General features: G+C 41.5%; 1 protein-coding gene across 1 annotated transcript in view; it reads right to left on the bottom strand.

The window, feature by feature from the left end:
* The window catches only part of CMYA5 (cardiomyopathy associated 5), a 45,252-nt gene extending 25,420 nt beyond the window's left edge, over window positions 1-19,832 (bottom strand). The window contains exons 1-5 of the mRNA XM_026073779.1: window positions 19,651-19,832; window positions 10,925-13,331; window positions 10,489-10,798; window positions 6,296-10,422; window positions 1,499-6,238 (exon numbers count right to left, since the gene is read on the bottom strand). Coding sequence (XP_025929564.1) covers window positions 1,499-6,238; window positions 6,296-10,422; window positions 10,489-10,798; window positions 10,925-13,331; window positions 19,651-19,832 — 11,766 coding nt within the window. The remainder of the gene's footprint in view (window positions 1-1,498; window positions 6,239-6,295; window positions 10,423-10,488; window positions 10,799-10,924; window positions 13,332-19,650) is intronic.
* Window positions 19,833-24,655: the final 4,823 nt, after the last annotated feature.

Here is a 24,655-nt window from a genome sequence, read left to right as displayed (position 1 = left end):
AGACGAACTTCTGTTTGTTAAGATAACCAACATAATCTGACAGATGCCATCCATAGCTCATTTCTCTTATGGTGAAACTGTGCTCCTAAAGCTAAAATTCAGGTGACAAGCGTTTTGCTATCTTAATGTTTTCTCAGTAATTATACAAAGGTAACAAGAAACATACAAATGCCATCTTAGAGTAACCGGAGCCTTGAGTGCTAGAAATCATGTGAAGCAAAGCCTGCGTTGTGGCCAGATTTAATTATTGGCTCCATGTCCAAGTTCCACAGCCAGGGAATGATATCACAGGACGTTTATTTGCGGTTTAACTTGACTCACTGCAATGTGGTTACATTCGAAGGATGGCTGGGATCTGTGACTTTATTACCGATTTACTGTTGGCTAATTATCACTTCTGAGCAAAACATGAATGGCCATATACAAAACGTGATAACACTGTCACACCTCTGCACACCATGGAGATATTTTGTAAATACTGATATTTGAAACTGGTACCTTAACTTCTCCTACTTGTAATGTTTGTTTCTTACCTATGAGTTAACATAAAAATAACTTAAGAGTCAGTGACATAAGCCCTTCCAGAATTTTAATGAAATTATAAAATCTCCAGTATTGGTAACTGTATGTGTGCCAGAAAAGAGCTCACCTTTCAGACACTGGAGTGAGATTAAATAGCTGATAATCAAGGAAGGAATATCTGTTCTTGGACATGAACAAATCTGATGTGGCATAAGTGAGACGTCATAAACATGACATTTTTACAAGCAGAACAGCAATTTAATGAAGAATGAGCTTCTACAGAAATGAAAGCATTTTCACCAGTATTTCTATTGAAGGCATACTCCACTGAATTGGATGGCATTTATATCTATCTTTTAGAATGGTACAGCTTAGAAACAGTGGGAAGAAGTAGGAATTGCTAAACCCTTACCTGCCCTACACTTAAAATACTATCAGGGGAAGCTGAACATGAACTGAACAGAAAATGAGGACAGAGTTATAACAAAAATGTGTAAATACCCTGCTATCTCCAAGCAACCAACACATGTAACTGGGATGGGAAACACTTTATGGTAATGTTGGCACCAGCATATGGAGGTTTCTGTACTTTGTCAGGTGAAATGAGCTGCTCTTACTAAAATTCTCTTTTCATATAAACAAACATCACTCCTCCCATTTCTCCCTCTATGGATACAAACCAGACAAACTTACACAAACTAGAAGGCTAAAAAATGGAAAGTCCATAAAAGCCACATATAAATAAGGTCATTCAAATGTCTGAACAAAGATATCAGCTTAGCAGGCTTATGACTCTAGATAATACCTTAATGATAAGAAACTCTCCCTTCCATATCTCCCACAGGTTTTTAGGAAAAGCTTCTGTTTTATATACTATGACTTAGCCTCTACACTACTCTCTGAAGGCCACTTCACAGAAGAGGCCTAGAAAAATTAGCCCCAGTACCTCCTTCCCCCCACTCAGATTAATTCTTACCTTCATCTTGGTTGCAGCAGCATCTAGTGTTGTGACTTCATGGTCTTTATGTTCTCCAAAAAGCTTATCAATAGCAGATATCGGGTACTTGCAGTGGTAACAATATGTATCTACTTGTGCTTTCTTCAATTCTCTTTGTGGACTCTCAACTTGAGGTATGTTTGTCAATGATTTTTCAGGATACATCACCACAAAGCCTGAATCTTCAAGTTCAACAGGTGTTCTTTGCTCTGGCTCATCTATGAATTCATAACTGTTACCAATATGCTCAAAAGAGTCCCTATCTTCAAATAATAGCTCCTCATGGGTCAGTTCAGAGGACATTTCATCTTGTAGAAGTTCTTCTTGTGTAATCACATCATAGTCCATTGCCTCAGTGAGATCTTCACAAATATCAGGGCGCTGTTCCTCTCTTTGCATGTCTGGCTTCTCTGTTGGCTGAATTGTTGGGACACGTGAAAGATTTACCTGGGCATATTGATCATCTTCACTATCTTCAACCGGTGTCCTGATATAGGGGATATATTTTTCCATTTGATGAACTGCTGCTATTTCATGTTGTTCTTCCTGCTTATTGGCTGCTTTTTGATGTGCAGCTCCTTGATAATCCATTCTTTGCCTACACTCTTGGTGACTTGTTTGCTCTGGTAATTCTTCAGTTGTTTCTACAGGTATGTTTTCTTCTTCTCTTTGTTCACTGGTAGCACTTCTTGCACCTGTAAGATTTACTTTGCTTCCAAAAGGAATGGCATGCGTTGGTTTACAAATTGTTGCTTTAATGTCACAGTCAACCTGGACTTTCTCTCTCTCCACAACTCCCCTTTCTGGAAGAACCTTAGTTTTGACACCTGAAACATCACTAGACCACTGCTTGTGTTTGTCCCCTGAGCTCTGAACTGAAACGCCTCCACTAACAGGCTGATCTTCTGCTATCTGATCCTTTTGAGGATGGCCTATGGCCTTACCAGGAATTTCATCCTTAAGAATGTATTTTTCAAAATATATTCCAGTTCCATCATCTGTGTCTGAATTTCTACTAGGAAACGATGCATTAGAATTACCACTTTCCTCATCAGAAGGAGTCTCCTCCTTTGTCTTTGTTCCCACTGCTTCTGCATACAGGTCCTTGTATAAAAATGACAGAGCAGGTGGCTCCTCTAGAAGCTCTGGATTAATTGCAGCAACAGTGGTAGGAAACAATAGAGATCGTTCTAACACTCCTTCTTCTGAATGAAACAGTGGGGTCCCTGGTGACTTCCATTCATCTTCTACATTTGTAACTTTTTTACTGCTAATCTCAATTGATTTTTGTACAGGTAAAAATTCTGAAACACTTGCATAGGATTCCATGCTTTCTCCTTTTATAGTGCCATAAAAGACTTCATCCAGATCCTCAAGTAAGGAAAACTCCTCTTCCAAAGTATTTACCTCAGAGCTTTCTTTAAAGGATGGGGCTTCTTCCACAGGTTCCTTAGGATTTTCTGTCATAGAAGCCAATGAACTTGGTCTCTCAAAAGTTGGCTTAATTGGAGATTTGTCATCAATCAAGGTATATTTTTCAAAATAATCCGTATCAGCCATACCATTATTAGGGTCCAACACTGTGTCATTATTATTTTCTGGCAACATGGACTTTTCTGTTTCTCCAGTTTCCTCAGCAGCAGCATCTTTGACCAGTTCTTTCAGTTCATGATTTTTACTTCCAGGGTTTTCCAGCTCTGAGCTTTCTGAAGTTTCAATGGTTGTTTCAGAAGCTAAGGCTCTATGGCCATCATCTGCTAATTTTCTCTTAAATGAAGGATTTGTTTCCAAGTATTCCAGTTTATCTGGCATGTGTTTACTTTCTTCTTGATCAACAGAAGCAATATGTGTAGAAGCATGAATATTCAGGATTTCATAACCTTCTGAAATTATATTAAATAGATCTTTTTGTTCAGTAGGTTCTGGAGCATGTTGACTATCTTCTACAGCTGTCACATGCTCAGTTTCTTCCTCTTTTCTTCTCACGTGATGTTCAGGCACTTTGTATACTTTGTCTACATCTGGATGTTTTTTTGTAGGGTTTCCAATGCTAGTTTCATTCTTTGGAACTTTTTCTGGACCTGGATTATTTCTTCCCAGAGATTGTAAATTATGCCTTTGAATTCTGTGACTAGTTTCTGAGGACAATCTGCGGGAAATTTCACTTGATACTACATCAGAAACTCTAAATACACCTGGTTTATTCTTCATAGTACCATGAACTGTAAGTTCTTTGCAACTTCCAGCTGGGAATTGTTTTGATCCAAAATCAGAAGCTTCATTTGTAGAAAGCTGAATTCCTTGCCTGTCTACTTCTGTAGCTCTTATTGGACTAATTGAATGAGCTTTCACCTCTTCTGCCAGCCAGCTAGCTAGCCCAAAAGAAGGAGATGGAATATCTGGATTCTGCTTTTCATCAGAAGAAATGTAGCAAATGGACTTCAACTCTGCTGAAGAAAGGCTGCCCTCTTCACCAGAATAATGCTGAGGATTGTGTCTCACGGTTTCATAAATAAGATCTGATGAAACAGCTCCTGGTTGCTCTGAGGATGTGTGGTTTTGCTCTGTAAAATATGGTTGCATTTCATATCTATCCTTTTCTTCATTATAACTGCTTGAAAAGACATTTGATTGCTTTCCAAGCATGCCTACTATGCCTGATAAAGATGATGGAGTATTTTGTTTTTCTTCATCATCAGTGAAAACCAGTGATACTGACTTTTCAGGCAATGTATGAGAAGGTACAAATGAATCTGATGACACTGCTTGTTGGTCTGCTACAGCAACTGCCTTTGACTCTGTGGTCAACAACCTTGTCACTTGCTGCACATCAGGTTGCATTTCTTGCTCATCCTGCTCAGCAGTGAATTTGGGGGGAATTCTTAGCTGCTCTGATGACAAATATTCTGTGTCCAATGACTGATCTTGAGATCCTTGCTTGCCTTGGTCTGGTGTGTGCGTTGTTAGAGACATACTCTCTGATTGTGCAGCCTTCAATCTTGCTGTTTTAGATGAATGTAGCTGAATTTGTTGCAGTTCTGTTTCATCATGTCGTGTAATTATATGTTTAAACTCTGATTGTGCTGTTTGGGGAATAAATGGCTGCATGCTTTGCTTTTCTTCTTCAGCAAGGGAGTATGTAGGAACCAAATATTCAGAGGCAGGTTTTGAATAAAGTGGAATTTCTTTCTGATTTTTTTCATCAACTGAATAAAATGGAACTGAGGGTTCAGACTCCAGTTTTGAAGGTACAGTTAAATTATCTTGACTTTCTAGGGCTTCTGCTTTATCTATAGAATATGATGGATTTAATTGTTCAGATTCTAATTGTGTAGTTGTGTGAAAGTAGCGTGGAGTTTGCTCTCTCCCCATTTCAGGTAAAATTGCATGTTCAGTCTCTGACTGTACAGCCACAGGTGAATGTAGGTCAATTTGTGTATTCTTTGCAAAAAAGAAACCTGACTTGGGTTGTACCATTTCTGACTGCTGCGTTTTACAGTGGCTGTAAGATAAATCTGAGTGCTCGGGGGACAGGCCTGCAGTTACAGGTGAAGACTTCTGACTTCCTCCCATTTTTGTTTCAGAAACAAAGTGTGAAACACCTAAAGGTACAGACACTGATTGTTCAGGAAGAGATGAATAAGGTTGAATTTTTTGATTCTCTGCTTCCTCGTCAGAAAAGGATAAATCTTGTTGTTCAGTTTCCAACTGAGCAGTTAGAGATGAAGTAATCTCAGAGTCTTGCTCCTCTGAACGTCCTGCTCTCAGCAGAGCAGTTTCACGCTGTTCTGCTTTGTCAGGAGAACTTGATAAATCTGATTGTTCAAGCTCCAGTTGTGCAGTTTCCTGCTCCTCAGTCCTGCCAAAGGCATATGATACAGAAGGAGTTTCTGGTTGCTCTGTTTCACTAACAGAGTACTGCAAATTAACACATTGCAGTTCCAGTTGGGTGCCCTGCCTCCACTCCATTTCTCCTGCAAAGAATGACGTCTCTGCATGCTCCAACTCCAGCTGAGCAATCTGTGGCTGCTCTGTTTCGCCACAGGAATACAATAACTCTGGTTGTTTTGTTCCATGAGTCTCTGCTTTGCCAAGAGAATATGACAAATACGGACATTCTGATTTCGGTCGTTCAGTTTGCAATTGTTCTGCTTTCCCAATGGAATATGAAACATCAGAATGCATGGATGTTGTTTGTGCAGTTTCCTGTTGCTCCGCTTTGCCAAGGGAATGTGATAAAACTGGTTGCTCCAAGTCCACCTGTGAAGCCTGTTTCTGCTTTTCTTCATCAAGAAAATGCAAAAAGCCAGGCTGGGCCATTTTCTTTTCCTCTAGGTTGCTGAAAGCCTCCAAAAACTCTGGTTGTTCCAGTACTACTTGAGCAGGTTGTGAATGCTCTGATTCACTAGCTGGATATGATAAATCCATTTCTTCCACCTCTGGTTGTACGATTTCATGGTGCTCTAATCTGCCAATAAAATATGACAAATCTTGACAGTTTGATTTCTGATGGGCAGCTTCCTGTTCTACTTCACTAACAGAATAAGATAGCTGTGGATGTCCCAACTCCGGTAATACCCTTTCTTGTTTTGTTTTGTCAGAAGAATACATTGAACCTGTATGTTCCAATTCCCCTTGCACAGTTTGTATTTTGTCTGTCTTAGCAAGGGCATAGGATAAATCTGGTTGTCCTAATTCCAGTTGTGTAGTTTCTTGTGGCTGTGTTTTGCTAATGGAATATGATAAATCAGGAAGTTCCCACTCTGGATGTGTCACTCCTTGTTGCTCTGTTTTTTCAATGGAATGTGGTATTACAGGCTGTTCTGTTTTCAGCTGCAGAGCCTGTGGCTGCTCTACTTTGCCAACGGAATATAGCAAACCAGGATGTTCAAACTCTGGTTGTGCCACTCCTTGCTGTTTTGTTTTGCTAGTGAAATGTAGCAAGTCCAGATGTTCTGCTTCCACTTGAGCAGTTTGTGGTTGCTCTGTTTTGCCAAGGCAAGATGATAAATCTGGTTGTCCTAACTCCAGTTGTGTAGTTTCTTGTTGCTGTGTTTTATCAGTGGAATATGATAAAACAGGATGCTCCAATACCTGTTTTGCCATTTCTTGTTGCTCTGTTCTGCCAGAGGAATACAGGAATTCCTGGACTTCCACTTCCATTTGGGCACTTTTAGGCTGCTCTGCTTTGCCATTGGAGCATGACAACATTGTTTGCTCTGGGTGTAATTCGTAATTTCCCCTCTCTTGTTGTTTGAACTCCAGTTGTGCAGTTTGCTTTTCTTTACTAATGGAAGAGGACAAATCAGGATGCTCTACTTTGCCCAAGGAATTTGAGATGTCTGGATATTCAGACTCCAGTAGGGCAGCCTGTGATCTCTTTGTTTTGACAAAAGAATGCAACAAATCATATTCTTTCAACTCTGATTGTGCCATTTCATGAGGTCCTACAGTGTCAATAGAAAATGACAAGTCTGCATATTCAGATTTCACTTGTGAAGTTTGCAATCCTTCTATTTCCCCAACAGAGCTCTGCAACTCAGGATGATCTGACTGCATTCTTGCACTTTCCCTTTGTTCTTCTTTGCCACGAGATGATGAAAAATCACCTGGCTGTTCCAGTTCTGGTTGAACCTTTTCCTGTTGCTGTACTGTACCAATGGAATATGATAAATCTGGATATTCCAAATCCAGCTGAGCAATTTGTGGTTGCTGCATTTCACCAATTGGCCATGATAAATCCATTTGTTCTGCCTCTGTTTGTGTGATTTCGTGGTGCTCTAATCTGCCAATAGCATATGATAAATCTGAATGGTCTAATTTTTCATGTGCAGTTTCTTGTTCTGCTTCATGAACAGAATAAGATAACCGTGGATATTCCAGTTCTGGCTGGGCTTTCTCTCGTTGACCAGCTTTGTTGAAAGAATGCACGATGCCTGACTGCTCCAGTTCCTCTTGAGCAGTATGTGGTTGCTCTGCTTTGCCAGGCAAAGATGAGAGATCTGGTTTTCCTAACCCCAGTTGTGTAGTTTCTTGTGGCTGTGTTTCATCAATGGAATATGGCAAATCAGGATGTTTCAGCTCTAGTTTTGACATTCCTTTTTGCTCTGCTTTTTCATTATTAGATGAAACATCTGGACATCCTAGTATTGCGGCTTGTGGATGTTCTGCTCTGCTGACAGAATACCTTGCATCAGGGTGCACCAAGGCTGTGTGCGCCATCCCTGGCTGTCCTGCTTTGTCAGTGGAGGATGACAAGTCTGTGTGGCCCAGTTCCAGTTGGGCAGGTGGGCATTGTTCTGTTTTGTCATGGGCATATGATGCATCTGGTTGTGCCACCCTCAGCTGTGCTGTTTCCTGCACTTTGTCAGTAAAATACATTGGATTTGGGTGTTTGGGTTTCAACTGTACAGTTTGCAGTTCTCCTGTTTCAAAAACAGGATAAGACATATCAGGATGTCCCAGCTCTGTCTGTGCCACGCCCTCTTGTTCTACTACACCCACAGAAGGTGCCAAATCAGGATATTCCATTTCTGGCTGCACTGTTTTCTGTTCTATTTTTCCAAAGGAGTAAGTTAAACCTGTTTGCTCTAATTCTAGTTGTACTCTTTGTTGCACCTCTGTTTTGTCAAGAGGATATATCACATCAACATGTTCCACTTCTGGCTGGGCTGTTTCATAGTCTGGCTTGTCAATGGGAACTGATAAATCGGTTTGTTCCAAGTCCTGTTGGGCACATTTTAATTGCTCTGTTTTGCCAGCAGAATATGAAAACTTTGTTTGCTCTAACTGCTGTTTTGTGTTTTGCTGCTGCATTCCTTTGTCAATAGAAAATTTGCTATGTTTCTGATCCAATGGTACTATTTCTTGTTGGTTTCTTTCATCAGCGGAATGTGACAAATCAGGGCGTTTCATTTCCCATGGTGCAATTTCTGGCTCCGCTGCTTTGCCAAGGGAATATGCCAAATCTGGATGTTTTGATACTATTTTTGCAGTTGTTGGTGGAGTGCTTTTTCTGGTCACTTTAGGCAAGTCTTGATGTTTTGACTCAGACTCTAGAGTTGCTTGTTCTTTGGCACTACCCAAGAAACACGATAAATCTGGATATTTGGAATCCAATCGTGAAATTTCTTGTTGGTCTTTTTTACCAACAGAACATGACAAATTTGGATATTTAGATTCCACTTGCATAGTTTCATCTTGTGCTGCTTCACCCAGGGTTTCTAATGAACCTAAGTATTCTGATTTTTGTTGTGATTTTCCTACGGAATATGACAGCTCTGGATATTCTGCCTCCTGCTGCACAGTGTCTCTTGGTTTTGCTTCACCAATGTCAGGTGAAAAATCTGGATGTTCCATTGCCAATGGTGCAGTGTCTTGTTGCTTCAGACTAAATGGTAGAGTTGGCTGTTTCAATGTCTCTTGTTGTTCTGCTTTGTCACAGGAATATGACAAATCTGGATATTCTGACCTCATTTCTATTTCTTGTGGTGCTGTTCTTTCAGCGGAAGATGGCAAAAATGTTTGCTCCAGCTCTGGAGGTATTATTTCTTGTTGCTCCATTTTGCCAGCAGAGTGTGAAAAATCTGGTTGCTTTGATTTCTGTTCTATCATTTCCTGCTGCATTTCTGTACTTATGGAAAATGCCCATTCTGGATATGCTGGCTCCATTTCTATTTCTTCTCCTTGCATGTGTTCCCCACAAGAATATGACAAAGGCAGATGCACTAACTCTGGCTGAGCCATTTCTTGCTGTCCTTCTTTGTCACAGTAATATGAGTGGTCTGACTGGGCCAAATCCATTTGTTCCATTTCCTGTGGCTCTGCTTTCCCACAGGTTTCTGACAAATCTGAATGCTCCAGTTCCGTTTCTGTAGCTTTCTGTTGGGATGTCTCCTGTTGTTCCAGCTCTCGTTGTACTATTTCTTGTTGTTCCATTTTGCCAAAGAAGTACAGTGTATCTGGCTGTGACAAATCCAGTGGTGTACTTCCTTGTTGCTGACTGTCAGCAATGGAGTAGAAAGGAAGTGAATGCTTCTGCTCTGATGGTGCCGCTTCCCAGGGTTTTGTTTTGTCAGTGGGACGTGAGTCTGAAGATCCTGACTCCATTCCTTCTTGCATTGCTTCTCCAGTAGTAAATGAGAAATCAAGATTTTCTGAAGCTAATGGTACATTTTCATGCTGCTCTGCTTTGCTAATGAAGCGTGACAGTTCAGGACCTTCTAAATCTTTTTGTACAGCTTCTTGTGCTGCTTCTCCACAGCAATATGGTGAATCTGCTTGTTCTAACTTTGGTTGTAACAGTTCTTGTTGTTCTGTTTTGCCTGTGGAATATGATGTATCTGCTTGTTGCAAGTTCAGCTGTGAAGTTTTACACTGTCTTTCTTTCACAGGAGAATATGATAAAACTGCATGTTCTGACTGCAGTTGAGTAGTTTCTCCTTCCTCTTTCTTGTCAGGAGAATACAGCTTATCTCTATGCTGTGAATCCTGCTGCACAAATTGTGGGTGTTCTACTTTGACACCAAAATACGACAAATGAGAATTGTCCAAATCTGCTTGTGCCATTTGTTGTTGCTTTCTTTTATTTGTAGGATATAGTAAATCTGAATGTTCTGATGCCAGGTACCCAGTTTGTTGTGTCTCGGCTCTTCCAGTGGAATCAGATACATCAGATGTATACACCAATTCAAGTTCTGTAGTGTTTTCTTTCCCTCCTTCTTCCATTGAACATGATAAATCTGAAGGATCCAACATAAGCTGTGCTGTTTCTTGTTGCTCTGCTTCTTTGTGAGAATAAGAGAACTTTCGGTGTTCCAATTTCAAAGGAACAGATTTCTGTTTCCCTGTTTCTTCCCTGGAAAAAGAGAATTCTAGATGCTTGGTTTCCACCTGTGTATTCCCTGATTCCACCATTTCTTCCCAGGAATATGAGAAAGCTGGATGCTCCTTCTCTAACTGTGCACCGCCCAATTCCTCTGTTTCTTTCCCGGAATATGAGAAAGATGGATGCTCCTTCCCCAGCTGTGCACTTTCCGATTCCATCATTTCTTCCTTGGAATATGAAGAACCTGGATGCTCTGTGTCCAGCTCTGTACTCCCCGATTCTACCATTTCTTCCTTGAAATGCGAGAAATCTGCATGCTCTTTCCCCAGTGGTGCACGCTGCAATTCCTCTCTTTCTTCCCTGGGAAAGGAAAAGTCTGGATGCTCTGTGTCCAGCTGTGCCCCCTCTGATGCCACTATTTCTTTCCTGGAATATGAGAAATCTGGATGATTCTTCTCCAGTGGAGCATTCTGCAATTCTTCTGTTTCCACCCCTGTATATGACAAACATGGATGCTCTGTGTCCAGCTGTGCACCCTCCGATGCCACCACTTCTACCCTGGAATGCAAGAAATCTGCATGCTCCATCCCCAGTGGTGCACTCTCCAATTCCTCTCTTTCTGCCCTGGAATATGAGAAATCTGGATGCTCTGTCTCCGGCTGTGCATCCGCTGATTCAACCATTTCTTCCCTGGAATATGAGAAATCTGGATGCTCCATCTCTGGTTGTGCACCCTCTGATTCCTCTGTTTCCTCCCTGGAATACAAGAAATCTGGATGCTCTGTGTCCAGCTGTGCACTTTCCGATTCCATCATTTCTTCTGTGGAATATGAGAAATCTGGATGCTCCATCTCTGGCTGTGCGCTCTCCAAGTCCTCTGTTTTCTCCCTGGAATATGAGAAATCTGGACGCTCCATCTCTGGCTGTGCACTCTCCAAGTCCTCTCTTTCTTCTCTGGAAAAAGAGAAGTCCAGACACTCTGTCTCCATCTGTGCTCTCTCCGATTCCTCAGTTACTTCACTGGTATATGAGAAATCTGCGTGTTCCATTTCCAGTTGTGTACTCTCTGTTTGCTTGTTTTTTTCAATGGAAATAATGGGGTGATCCAAATCTACTGCTGTATTTACGGGTGAAAATTTCTGAGTTTCCTGTGTTTCTGTGTGAACTGGATATGAAACACCGAAATATTTAGACTCTATTTTTTCAGGAATATGTGAATATGGTTTAATTTCTTGCTCCTCTACTTCCTGAATGAAGGGGGGAAAGTCTTGTTTTTCAGACTCCAGCTGAGTAGTTACAGAATGAGTCTGAATACTTTGCTTCCCTAAATGAACATCCGGGGACTCTGGTACTGGAGTCTTTTGTTTCTCTGTTTTTTTAACAGAATACAGTAAAGCTGAATGCTCAGTTTCTGACTGTGCAGTTGCTGATGAGTGACACTCAGTTTCTTGCTTCTCTGCTTCATCTACAGAATGTGATAAAAACACATGTTCAGGTTCTGACTGTGCAGTTTTAGATGAATGAGGAATCACATCCTCCTGTCCTATTTCTGATAGAGTGGAATATTTGGATTTAGCTGATGGAGCAGTAGGTAAGTAAGACTGAATTGCTGACTTCTGTACTTCTTTCTCAGGATGTTCTGAAACAAATGCTGTAGACATAGGGAAAACAGTTTGGGGAGCTTGTCCGTCTAATTCATTAACAGAATCTGCTGGAACAGACTGTGGATGAATTTCCTGCTCCTTCAGTTCATCCAGAAGACCTGGAACAGTCAGCAGTGATTGGTCTGGTTTTTGGTTTGGAATCTCAGCTGAAAGAAGCAGCATTTGTTTCTCTGGTTTATCGCCAGAATCTAGTGGAACAGATGTTGACTGCTCTGTTATTGCTCTTTTGGCCACTGGTGAGTATGCGTAACTTTGCTGCTTTGTTGCCTCTTCAGGAAGGCAGGACTCCAGTGACCATCCCGGTACCTGACTTGGAGTCTCAAATAGAGATTGCCTTTCTTTTCTTTCTTCATTCTGAAGAGTTATTTCTGCACCAGAGTTTGAAAATGTGCTAGGTTTATCTTTCATCTGAACAGGTTTAATACTTTCAGACAAAACGTCATCTTTATTAAGAAGCCATTTTTCAAGAGGCACTGTAGGTGACAAATAGCTTTGATTTGTTTGTGATGCGAGTTGCCGTCTTTGCTCTCTTCTTCTCTTGGATGGTGTTTCAAGATTTCTACTTCTTGCTTTCTGGAAAGGTTTTGGATGTGTTCCTTCTGAAAACGAACTGAACTTCTGCAATCTTTCCCTTACTGATGTTTCAAGAAAATGTTCAGATTCTCCTGAAATTGAACTAGACCTCTGGATTCTATTTTTTTCTAGTGTTTCAGGGGAGGGCCCAGTTCCTCCAAAAATTGAATTGAACAGCTGGATCCTAGCTTTTACTGGTCCTCCAAGGATTGGCCCTACTTTTCTCAGTTTGCTTTCTCGAAAAATTGATCTTATTGGAGCATGTTTTACTGGTTCTTGTGCAGTGTTTTCCAGATCTTCTTTGTCTTCTAACATTTCCTCATCTGTATCCTGTGCTTCCATTTGTTCAACATTTAACACTGAGCCCTGCACATCTGCTAGAACAGTTCTTGGTTCTTGCCTCTGCATTCCAGAAAAGTCACGTTTTTTATTGCCCTGGCCTCCCTTCAGATTTGTAGGCATCACCACCCTACTTGAAGGTTTACGCCTCCTTTTCCGAATAATCTTACCTTCATCCATAATAAAGACAACTTTTCCTGGAGGAGAACCTACTGGTGAACTTTCCATACTATAAAGATCAGAAGTTGTACTAGTTTCTGAGGCCCAGGGCGTAGAACATCTGCTTGAGCTGGTTTCCCAGGTTATTCCACTATCTTCACTTTGAACTGTTACCATAGAAAAGGAAGGGTCAGTCATGATGTACTGCAGCTTGGGTTTCACATCTTCATTCTGGATAAGATCCTTTAAACTAAAAATAAATAAATAAATAAATCAAATTATTGCAGTAAAATCCAATGCATTAAAGTGAAAATACTTTTCAAACATGTAAAACTACTGCATGTGCATAAATTAAGAAATATGAGCATAAACAATATTATATTTCATCTGACAAATATACTTTAGATAAATTTTTGTAAGGCTTCATGTTGCAAGGTTACTTCAATGAAGTGGAGATGTATACATGCTCTTGAGAATGCAGAAAAACAGTCTTTGATCTGACCTGTTTTACCACTGTGAGACTGATTCTGGCACCCTATTTGCCTGGTGCCTGGTTATCTCACAGTATAATTTAAACCTTGCACTAAACATGTATAAGATACTGTCAGTGTTTTAACAACACTCACACTTGCTTTGCCAAAGTGTAAACAATTATACAATGCGCAAAGCRGTAGAAGCTCTATCCCCTACTTTGATACTTTCCCTGTGTATGTTTCATCCTCTAAGCACCCCACATATTTAACAAAGTAATTTATAATACACTCAACAATGAAAAATACTGAGCCCCCTGCAATGAAATAACCATATTTTATGAGGATAACTTTAAATCTTATAATATGCAACCAGTACACTATCATATGCTGCAAATAAATCTGCTCTCAATTTAAAAAAAGCTGGAGAAACATTTCCTGAGAAGCTTTAGAAAAAAAAAGTCTTAGAAATAAGAGTGTAAAGAATAGTAAAAGCAATTAAAAGACATTAAAAACATAATATTATTTTAAAAATGAGTCTTATTATAGTTACAATACTTATTTCAAAAAAGCATAGAAAAGGGAACCAGTAACAAGCTGAAGCCCAATATTGCTTAAGCAGATTGCAGTTCTTTAAGGGAAGTCATGTTAGCAGCTGATGGGAAGAAAAGCAGAGTATCTGCCAGCAAAGGCAGAGGTTTCAGCAGAGCAGAGCCAGCGATGCCGAGGTGAATCTCAGTCGTTCTCATGGAAGGGTGCAAACCTGCGGCTGCGCAAGGTCCAACTTCTACTAACCAGAGGGAGGGGTCACTTCCTACGTGATTAAGATAAAGCACCTCCTTAAACAAAAGTGAAGAAACGTGGGCTCCTGCCCACGGGATCTGCAAAGCCAAACCAGCCTGATGGACCGCCGCAGGCTGGCACTCAGCTCCGCGAGGGTGCTGCGGACACCAGGCAGATCCCGACGGGGCGCTCAGAGCCGCTCCGAAGGGCGCTGACCGCACAGCAGAGGACAAAGACCTTCCACAGGAGAGAACAGGAAACTCTGAGGAGAGCTGTAATATCCAGATCCAACAAACTCGCCAAACCGTGAGATTTTGTAAGAGGCAAAAATGGCTTGGTGTCTATTGGAAGAAAACAGTACCTCTAACGCTGCTAACACTTGGAGTGCCGCGAAGGCTACGTTTCTGTGCCTAGGGGACTTTGCTCACAGGAGCGCAGCAGGCAGGAGCTGCACGGGGCTGGGCCAGGCTGAGGTCCTCACAGCCCGTTCCCACAGCCTGGCCACTCGCCGGAGGACAACGCGCTCTCCACAGTCCGGTGATGGGACTGAAAGCCAGCTCTGCTGACCAGGCTGGCCTGAAGACCATGCCTGGCAGGACAGCCTGGCCTACAGCCCACGATTCAGTGCGAGTCTGACAGTGCAATACCAAATAATGAGGTCTTAGCCAAAATGACCTTCTACCTCCAAACAAAACCAAAGCCTAAAAACCCAGTGTGTACAAGCAATCACCTACCTAGGTGTACTACTCTCCCCCCCCCCAAAAAAAAGCTCCAAAAGGGAAGATAATACAAAGCAAATAGATCTATATCAACTTTGCTGCTAGTTTTTCCTTTGCCAGTGTCATGGCTTGATATTAGCTTGACTTGTGCATAGCAAAAAAAAAAACAAAAACAAAACAAAAAAAAAACAAAAAAAACCCCAATAGCATTAGTACTGAGGAAGGCATCAAGGTTTGTTTGGGTCCACTCTAAGAGATGCCTGATTTTTTATTTTTAGTTTCTTCAACATATAAGTAGCCTTCATTTTTTAACCTATTTTTCCACACTACCTGGTTTTACCAAAAAAAAACAAAAAACATGCAGAACAGAGCAGTGCTCCCACTCCAACTGATCTATTTAACCTCCCTCTGTACCCTCTGATAGAAAACAAAAACTACAGCAAGACTTTTCACATGTTTCATTCATATAGATATTGCAAAACATCCCCACTACCTGTGATTACAGGTATACATTTGGCCTCTTTGCTTGAGATAACTAAAAATTATTACGTGCATAAAGTTCAGTCCTTCATAAACAGTTATGGCCAGAAATACATACTTTGACTTGCTTTTTCTTCAGCCAGTAGGCAGAGCTTGAAAACATAGAGTGGAGGGTTTTTCCCAAGTGTTTCAGCTGGCAAATTTAACTAATCTTGTGTGTGATAGAGCGTACAAAAACTATCTCTATTTCAGCAGCACCCAGCCTGCCAAACACCACGTGTTCCCATGCGACACACTACTTCATTCCTTGTCTTTGCAAAGATGCTGCTTTAACCCAACTCAGGCACTCCCTGGTCTAGGAGAGAAAACTGAAGTTATACACCCCTTCCCCACATCTTTCTTACTTCACTTTGGGGAGGGTATGGCGAACTTTTCCTTGTAAACAAAGTCACCAGCATGGCCCTTCCCATCCCGTTCCTCCCCACCACCCCATCTGCTGTCATGCATCTCCTTCACTTGCTTGGGCGCTGCAGCTTCCCACGCAGTGCGGGCAGGCTGCTTCTCCACTCAGCCTCCCCTTTCATCCATTTCACTGCTTATCCCAAACTAGACCTGACTCCAAAGCCTCCACACCTCAGATCTTCCTATGGCTCCTTTGAAAGGACAGCTTCATAAAAAAAAAAAAAAAAAAAAAAAGCCAATTTCCAGAGCTCCAGGTTTTTCTCCCCATTTACTGGTCAGAGATTATCTCTAAATGAATCGATAAATATCCACTCCAGCCAGCTACAGGGAAGTGCATATAAACTGGCTGCAGAGCCATTTTAATACAAGCTCTGTATACAGACACATCCTGACACTTTCTCACCGAAAAGGAAATCAGTTTGGAAAAGTATAAGAGACAGAACTACGTAACATCAGCTGCCTTGTAATGCAAATCAGATAAATTTGACAGAGACAGATATTCTTGTGGATAGGAAGATCAGTTAGGTATTATCCTTCTACAGTTGGACTTTAGTCTCACAGTTAACAATACAAAAATTAAAACCTGTTAACTTCATACTCATGTCTGCTATTTTCTCAGAAATACTCAACACATCCTTCCAAAATATTTTCACTATTTAAACTATTAATTCTACATGGCGCTAAAAACAATAGACATCCATCAAGATGATCATCTCCCACAGTAAAGCACCCAAAGGCCAGAACATGCTGCACAACCCCTCTGAACAGAGGGGGGTTATTTTTGCAGACAAGGACACGATGCCTTATTCCATCCTCATAACCCCTTCTGACACTGCATGTTAGTCTCACTGTTTGTATGAAAAAACTGTATTAGAAAATGCACAACAGTTTAAAGATTACATTGAAAAGATTAATAAAGACATAAACCCCCAACTTCTCCGCTCTTTATGAGCAGACATCGTAATTGTTGGGCAAGTCATAAGTCTGCTGCAGTTTTTTTGTTTGTTTGTTTGGTTGTTTTTTTATACACTCAGAAGAAGCTTCTGGATTGTGGGAGGTTTCCTAGAGGAACGCACTTTCTTGGCGAGGGGAACTGCAGCCCCAGCTCCCGCAGCTGCGGCAGAGGGACGGGAGCAGCAGTGGCGCAGGCCAGCCCTGGGGTTTGCCAGCGACATGGAGGGATCAGGGTCCCGGGGGCCTCTCTGGGAGACTCCTCTGACCCTGCCCCGCAAGCGCTTTCTGACCTTGGGCCAGCCGCTTTGTGGCGTAATGCTTTTATAAAATAGGAATGGCAATGCTTAGCATGCTCGAGAGAGATTACATCCATTTCAATAGAAACAGAAGGCAGCAAGCAGTTTCCTGCTGGTCGCAGCGTTGCAGAATCAGGTGCTATTCAGCTGTGCGGAGAACAGAAACAGCAAAGCAGCAGGCAGCTCGGAGGTCTTAAAAATAAACCAGTGACATCAGGGTCCAGCACAGACTGTCTTTAGCCAAGTTTAGGTATTGGTCACATCTCCTCTAAGATGTATTTTCAAACCACTGAAGAAATTCTATTCTGCAGTAGGGGCTTTAAAACATGTTTATCAACTAATAATTAAGTTGCAGATGAACGAGCAAATCTTCTGGGCTTGGCCCTGCTATCCTTACTTAGCCAATGCTTCCTCAGAGTTCTGCATGGACAGTAAGCATTGGAGGGGACCTAAAGCTCAATAGCCATGCTGACATTTGCAAAACTTACGTTAAATAAAACTGATTCTTTAATGCTTTAATAGGCTATTTCTGAGCTCTCAGTACTGGTACTGTATCTGTGCCAAAACTAAAAATTTTACATCTTCATTAGACTAATTAAACTAGTCAAAGTTCAATAGTATGGTATAGTTAAATATACTCAGTCACCCCAGAGCATAGCTGTCTAAAAGCCTCTCTAGTAAACTCTGACCTATCTCATTATCAAACTGAGTAAGGGTAGATAATGAACCACACAATACTTAGCAATACTGAGAGCTAAAGGGAACGACTGCTGTGATTTAGTCAAACACCAAATTTAATGTCCTTGAGATGCAAGGCCTGAGCTTGCGTTGCAGAGGCTCCCAGCCAGGAGGTCTGCAGACAGGCCCCGAATAAAAGCCACCCTCCCAGGACTGGCAGCGAGCTAACTGCGACGGTAAGCACACCCTTTAAGGGGGATGTTAAACATTCCTACCTGTGTTTTAAATTTGAATAGTAGTATTTGCTATTTAATTGCAGATGGCATTAAAAATATCCAGTTGATTGACTGTGTTTTAACTGTCTGCAGTGAGTAACTCCTTTCCATTGGCTGCAGTTGGTTTTCTTGTACGGTTATTGTTATACACATGTGCAATTAACCTTTTTAGTTATGTAGTTCATCCTCTGCCAGGATGCAGCTGAAAAGTGAAACATCCCTCAGAAGAAAATTAGCTTTTGCTTTTGGGGGTATCTGCCCATTTCTCTGGAAAACTAGCTTCTTCCTTCTGGCTGCAAGGATGGTTTCCTAGTGTCCTGGCCTCCATTCTCCTTCCCACAGCTCTCAGGATGGTTTAGGATGTGCAGAGAGTCCCATCACCTCTTTTCTGCTCTCTTACGCTTCCAACAAAGATCAGTAAAGCTAGAAAGAGCTTTGCAGTGTGGTATACTCAGAGGGTTGTAAATAAAGAATGGCTCTACAGCACTTAGGTTTTAGGAACTGTATGCCCCAAATTTCTTAAGAAAAACATTAACATTACTGTTTTGGGCTCTTTCTACAGTACCCGCTTAAAACCGATAGGCTTTGCTCAAGATATGGAAGAAATCCTGCAATGTGATACCCCCAGGTGCACTTTCAGGCCTCGCTGTCTCTTCTTGACCCCGGCGCTGTGTGCGTGGCCAAGGGAGCCTGCCTGCACGGATCAGATTGCAGAGGTCCCACACACCACGGAGCCCGATCCTGCCTGGGCACGCTGGAGTGAGCCGACTTCTCTCGCCACGTTTTCCTTGTTGCAGGAATGCAACATTAGGACAACAAACAGTTTCAACGCGAGACTTATTAAAAATCAAAGTGTGTATGATATGTGTATGATATGTATATGATATTACACATATCCCTCATTCCAGCCCCAAAATCGGCCACGCAAATCCTGATCCTTGGTGGAGAACGTTTAGAGCAAGTTTTTCCTTTCTTGGGAAAGGAGAGGCCAAAGAGGGAGGGACAAGCGGGGAGGACGAAAGGACAGTAGAAGGCACAAATTAAAATGCACCTTTACAATATTTGACCATTTTCTCACTGAGAGGCAACTCCCCAGGGTATTTAAGATCAATACGTGACAAAGAGCCAGCCAGAAAGGGAGGAGCAGAGGGCGACGCCACTGGAGCTGGCACGCCGGAGGCTCTTTAAATAGAAAAGCTTTCAGAGAGCTAAGGGCAGGCAGTTGCTGCACAAAACTTAATTACAGCCGTATTCCTCAGAAACACCCCCATTAACACCACCCACACACGTTAGCAGTTGCGGTCAAAAAGAGGAAAAGGGAAGAGGGAAGGAGGGGGGAAAAAAGGCAGTAAACCCAAAGTAGGCCCAAAGGCGAGCGTTCGCCCAGGGCCGCACTTTGCGCCGAAGCCGTCGGCTCGGTCGGAGGCGGCGCGCCTCTCCGGGAGGCCGTACCTGCTAGCCAGCTCCTCTGCCTCCTCGGGATCTGCAGCAGCAGCAGCCGCCGCCGCCGCCGCCGCCGCCTCCTCCTCCTCCTCCTCCTCCTCCTCCTCCTCCGCCTCCTCGTCCTCTAGGACGGAGGAGGCCTCGGAGGCCCCGGCGGCCCCGTCGCGCTCCGCGCCGCGGCAGCCCTCCATGCCGCGCGCAGCTCAGGCCCTCGCCGGAGGTTCCCGCCCGCGGCCCCGCGCCCCCCGCGGCTGCCCGCAGCAGCTCTCATGCCCCGCGGCGCCGCGCCGCGCTCGGGGCAGCCTTTAAATAGCACGCGGCAAAGCTACGCGCCGGGGCGCTGCCGCGACGGCCCTGGGTCCTAGCACCAGCCGGGCGCCTGCGCCGGGGCACCTGCAGCGGCGAGGGCGCTCGACCCCGCGGCCTGCGCGCACGGTGCTCCCGCGTCGCGGCGCAAACGCGGAGTTAGCACGTCCCAAAGCGCGTTGCGGAACCCAGCCCGCCTGCTTAGAAAGGTCGGATAAAGTTACTAGTGGATGAGCCTAGCACGCACCTATTTAATTAATACAGTACTGTAAGAGGCATCAGAGGCACTGTCATTTTTAACGATGTGCGGAGAATGCATTTGAACCCCTAAATTTGCTGAGGCATTCATTCACAGGGCATTTCAAACTTCCTCTCCTCCCCTTCCAGCGGGCTGGAACCAGCATCAATTGGAAGCCAGGACAAACACTATCACTAGCTAGAGTTTACGTTAAGTCACCTCTGTCCTTTATTATTCTCCATTTTCATTCAAAATGCAGTGCTTTTCACAGCATTTGGAAATGGAAACATTTCCAGACTGTACTAACCAAAGAAATCTTTTTTTTTTTTTTTTTAATAGCAGAGACACACAATCAGACTCAGACTATAAATAAAGAACTTCCAAACGTTTTCAGGTATAAATATTGTATACACAGTATAACTCTATTCCCATTTTTCCTTTTTTGAATCTTCAAATAAATGACTGGTTGCAAATCAATCAGCAAACTCACCCTAGAGTTATAAGAATGGAAATACCCAAGCTGGTATTTCCAAATACAAGCTTTCCCTGCAATGCAAAATTAAAATTCTACTGACAAATTTACATGTTGTAAAATATTACCTAAACAGCATGTACAGAAAAAACAACATTTTCCCCCAAGCTACCCACTAAGGCCTATGGTACACAATTTACAAGGCATACTCTATACCAAAACATAACTTCTTAAACAAGTGTCCTGAAAATGGATACTAAAATTAAACTCCAGATTTTATCATGAGCACAGCATCAGGGAACTCAGCACAATGGTGATTTTGCTTTTAAGGTATTCCTTACATATGGAAGACAACAGTATTGCAGTCTTGCCAGAATGCTTATAGAGCATTTATATGTACATTACACAAGTTTTGATTCAATCTTCAACACAAGAGGAAGGTGACAACCCTTTTACCAGGACCCATTCAAGCCATTTTCAGAGCTGGTGTATTTCTCGCAACTCAACTTGACCTGTAAGTAGACCAAAATAGCATGCTCTTTTATGCTCTTCTTACAAGCATCATACTCTCTGTGTAATAAATGTAAGAGTGAAAGATGTATATCAGTACATACAAGGATTAACAGATCAACAGGATTCCTAGTGAAAACAAGAACTCTACAAAATATACATGAGAACCCCAAAGCAAGAAGAGCAGCCCATTGAATCAAGAGTGACATTGTCTGATAGACTTATATTTAACACCAAATATACCATGAATTGGGTCCAGAAACCTAAGTTCAAGTAAAGCATTGCTTTTAAATAGGCGTTCAGGGTGCTCTTCACAAAGGCTACTTTAAGTTGGCTACAATTCCTCTTGCATCCATTTACTATGGCTGCTGGATAAACATTTCACCCTATTTCTCCCAAATCACCATGTCATCCTTCAGTTTGATTCTCAAAACCATTACACATTGAATTCTTTGTAAAGGATTTCTTAAAAACAACCTCTCATAACATCAAAACACCTTAAGATACACAGACTACATTATGTGTGCTTTATTCAATGCTATTTTTTTCCCCAAGTTGGTTCAAAACACATTTAAGGAGAACCCAGAGCAAGAAAACAGCAAGATAAACTACATTTCACAGTACACAGCCTATGCCAATTTTGGTACTACTGTTAATAAATGGGAGGCTCTTGCTCCCAGAGTCATTTGGTTCTCCCATACAAATCTGAGCCTCTATTAAAAGCATGGCTAGAAGACTAAAGAGAGTTCCTAAAATCCAATATGAGACTTTAGCAAGTTCTGACATCATATAAAGTGAGAAATGACACATGAAACCAATGCCAAAGTTACTAGTCGAAGCTGCTCCTAAAATAACAGAGCTGAATTAAAGCATTTTTCTTCAAGCCAGTGAGAAGCCTCAAAGATGCTGTCATCTTGCACAGACACTGAGACCTTGATCTGCCATGAAAAAACAGACCTTTCGCAGAAGGTCTCCCAAAAGACTATTCCTAAGTCCCCATAGGGAGTACACCAAGGCTTTTATTTTGAAGTAGAGGAGAAGGGGAAAACTTTGCATTAACACTAAGATTTATGATAGCCATTAGTGGATTCCTCACTCTGGATACCTGCCCAGAGTAGATAAAAATCTGGGTCATTAAATCTTCTCTCAACACCTTCAGCCTATGTAGAACCTCCACTCTCATCCCAAAACAATTTATTTTGTGATATTCTATCTGATATTTTCTGTCAAAAGTTACAGCCCACTATGTAACAAGTCTCATTACGTTCACTGGTTGTTGTTCCAGTTGTCTGGCATTTCCACAGAAAGTGCTGCTGCTTTTGTTTGGCTTGAGGGAAGAATACTACAATATGAATTTGGTAAAATTTGCTTTCTGAATCACTCAGGCTGCTCTTTAATATATGCGAACACTGCCACTCTCTGCGCTTTTGCCGGATGAACCACTTGCAAATAGCTACAGAGAGATTATCTTGCATAGGAATATGACAGTACTCTGTGTGGCCACTCAGCTAGACCAAGACACATCACCTTGCATTTGTCATTGGATAGTACCTGCAGCTTAGCTAACACACGGTAAGTTACCGGGGAGTTTTCTGTTGTTAAGACAGGATGCAATGAACACATCTGTCCCCCTACATTCAGGAGAATCATCATCTGGACTATAAATAGAGATTATCAAAAGTACGAGAATKTAAGAACAAAATTGCAATAAGATTCTTTTTAAATGCACAGGCCATTGTAGTTACAGATCTTGGCTTGTATTAAAAGAATCATCGACTTGGTGGGTCTACAGGCCAATTATTATCAAGTTGCAGGAAAATTAGAGAATTTTTTTTGTCTATTTTAAAACAGATGCGAAAAAGCAATTTCAAACATAGCACAATAAAGTGTGGGATATGTTAACTCCTTAGGTGACATTTATTTTTCTTTCTACTGCAAAATTCTCAGATGAAAAGTCTTATGAGACAGACATACATATACAGTCTCATACCTCACATCCAGCTCACTCAAAATGCAATTTTTCCAAGTCTGAACATGTATGTCCCTGCCTAGTTATCTTATTTAGAGAAAATTTTGTAGAGAGAGAGCCACCACCTTTTAAAAGGGCATATTATAAAAATCCATCTAGGGCTTGCAGAACATCTTAGAATCCAGGCATGATTCTGTACTAAAAAACTTTGGTTGCATTTTACATCAAACAGGTAATTTATAAAGTGAATGTTTCACTGAGACCAAGTCTACCACCTTACTAAGAGGAGGGGTAGTGAGGGGGAACATATACATGGAATGAGAACGTTTTTGTGGATTGCCAGAGTCCAATAAACTGTAGAAGGAAGCTGTTTTAAAAAGCAAGCCAAAATATTAGATAAACTAAGCACACACACTTGATTGTGATCAAGTAACCTCACAGTAGGCAAATAGTTTACAGTTTCTAGAACTTCAAATTCAAAAACTTAAATTAAAATTTACAATCTGCACAAGAAAAAAGACATTGCTTGTTATTTTACATTGTTATAAGGGCTTTCAGAATCTCATTAGAAACAGCAGTGGATGAAACTTATCTGTACACAGATGCAGTGCAAAACAGCTGTACAGAAGTTTATGATTTTTAACAAGGACCTTGACCTATACATAGCATTTCCTCTTCTACATAGTTATAGGAAATAGCAAATATTTAGACTATCCAATACAAAATAACATCAAACTAGGAAAAAGAGCTGTATTTTCCATATAAACTTTATTCCACTGGACACCATACAAAATATTAAACTTAAAAAATGAAAATATGAATTTGACATCAATGATAAGTACAGTTTTAACAATGAATTGGTCTTCAATAACAAATACATGAGAGGCACAAACTGTGCTACAGCAGGTCTAAAAGAAGTTCCACAACTTTTTTTTGGAAAAAGCTAAAATTTTCAAGATTACTTATTTAAATTTAATTTACAGTAGCTGACCAATTTACAAATATTTACACAAAATTAAAACAAAAGCCCAGCTTATTGTGTGTGGGGGGGGTGTTTGCAGATATCACTACTACTTCAAATATGTAAAAGAAAGCACTAAAAGGTATCTGAATGACTCTGTGTGAATATGAAGTATTTACATATATTGATTTGTCATTTTTTATTTCAACTTTTTTGTAGTAGATCTGCTGCTTGAAAATTCCAGTTTAGATTACAGTTCCTGGTATCCAGAACACTACCAAATATAATCTAGTTTAATTTTCATAAACTGTTGCTTGTTGTTCCATGTAAAGGGAAATAAAATTGGAAGGTGCCAAGTTGAGCAAAAGTGCATACTGCGTTAAGCAGATGTAAAGCACAGGCTGTCTGTTCATTAAGGAAGTGTGTATTGTGTGCAATGCCTTAAGGATACAGTCAGACTCATACATTGTTTAGCTCTGAATTCCTTTATTTCATGGTTAAATGTGTCTGAATTAATGATTACACAGATTATGGAAACAACAAGTCAATATATTCCAA

This window comes from Apteryx rowi, unplaced genomic scaffold, assembly GCF_003343035.1.
Source record: "Apteryx rowi isolate R43461 unplaced genomic scaffold, aptRow1 scaffold_377, whole genome shotgun sequence".
NCBI lineage: Eukaryota > Metazoa > Chordata > Aves > Apterygiformes > Apterygidae > Apteryx > Apteryx rowi.
Note: the sequence above shows the minus strand (reverse complement) of the source record. Positions and strands in the feature narration are given on the sequence as shown.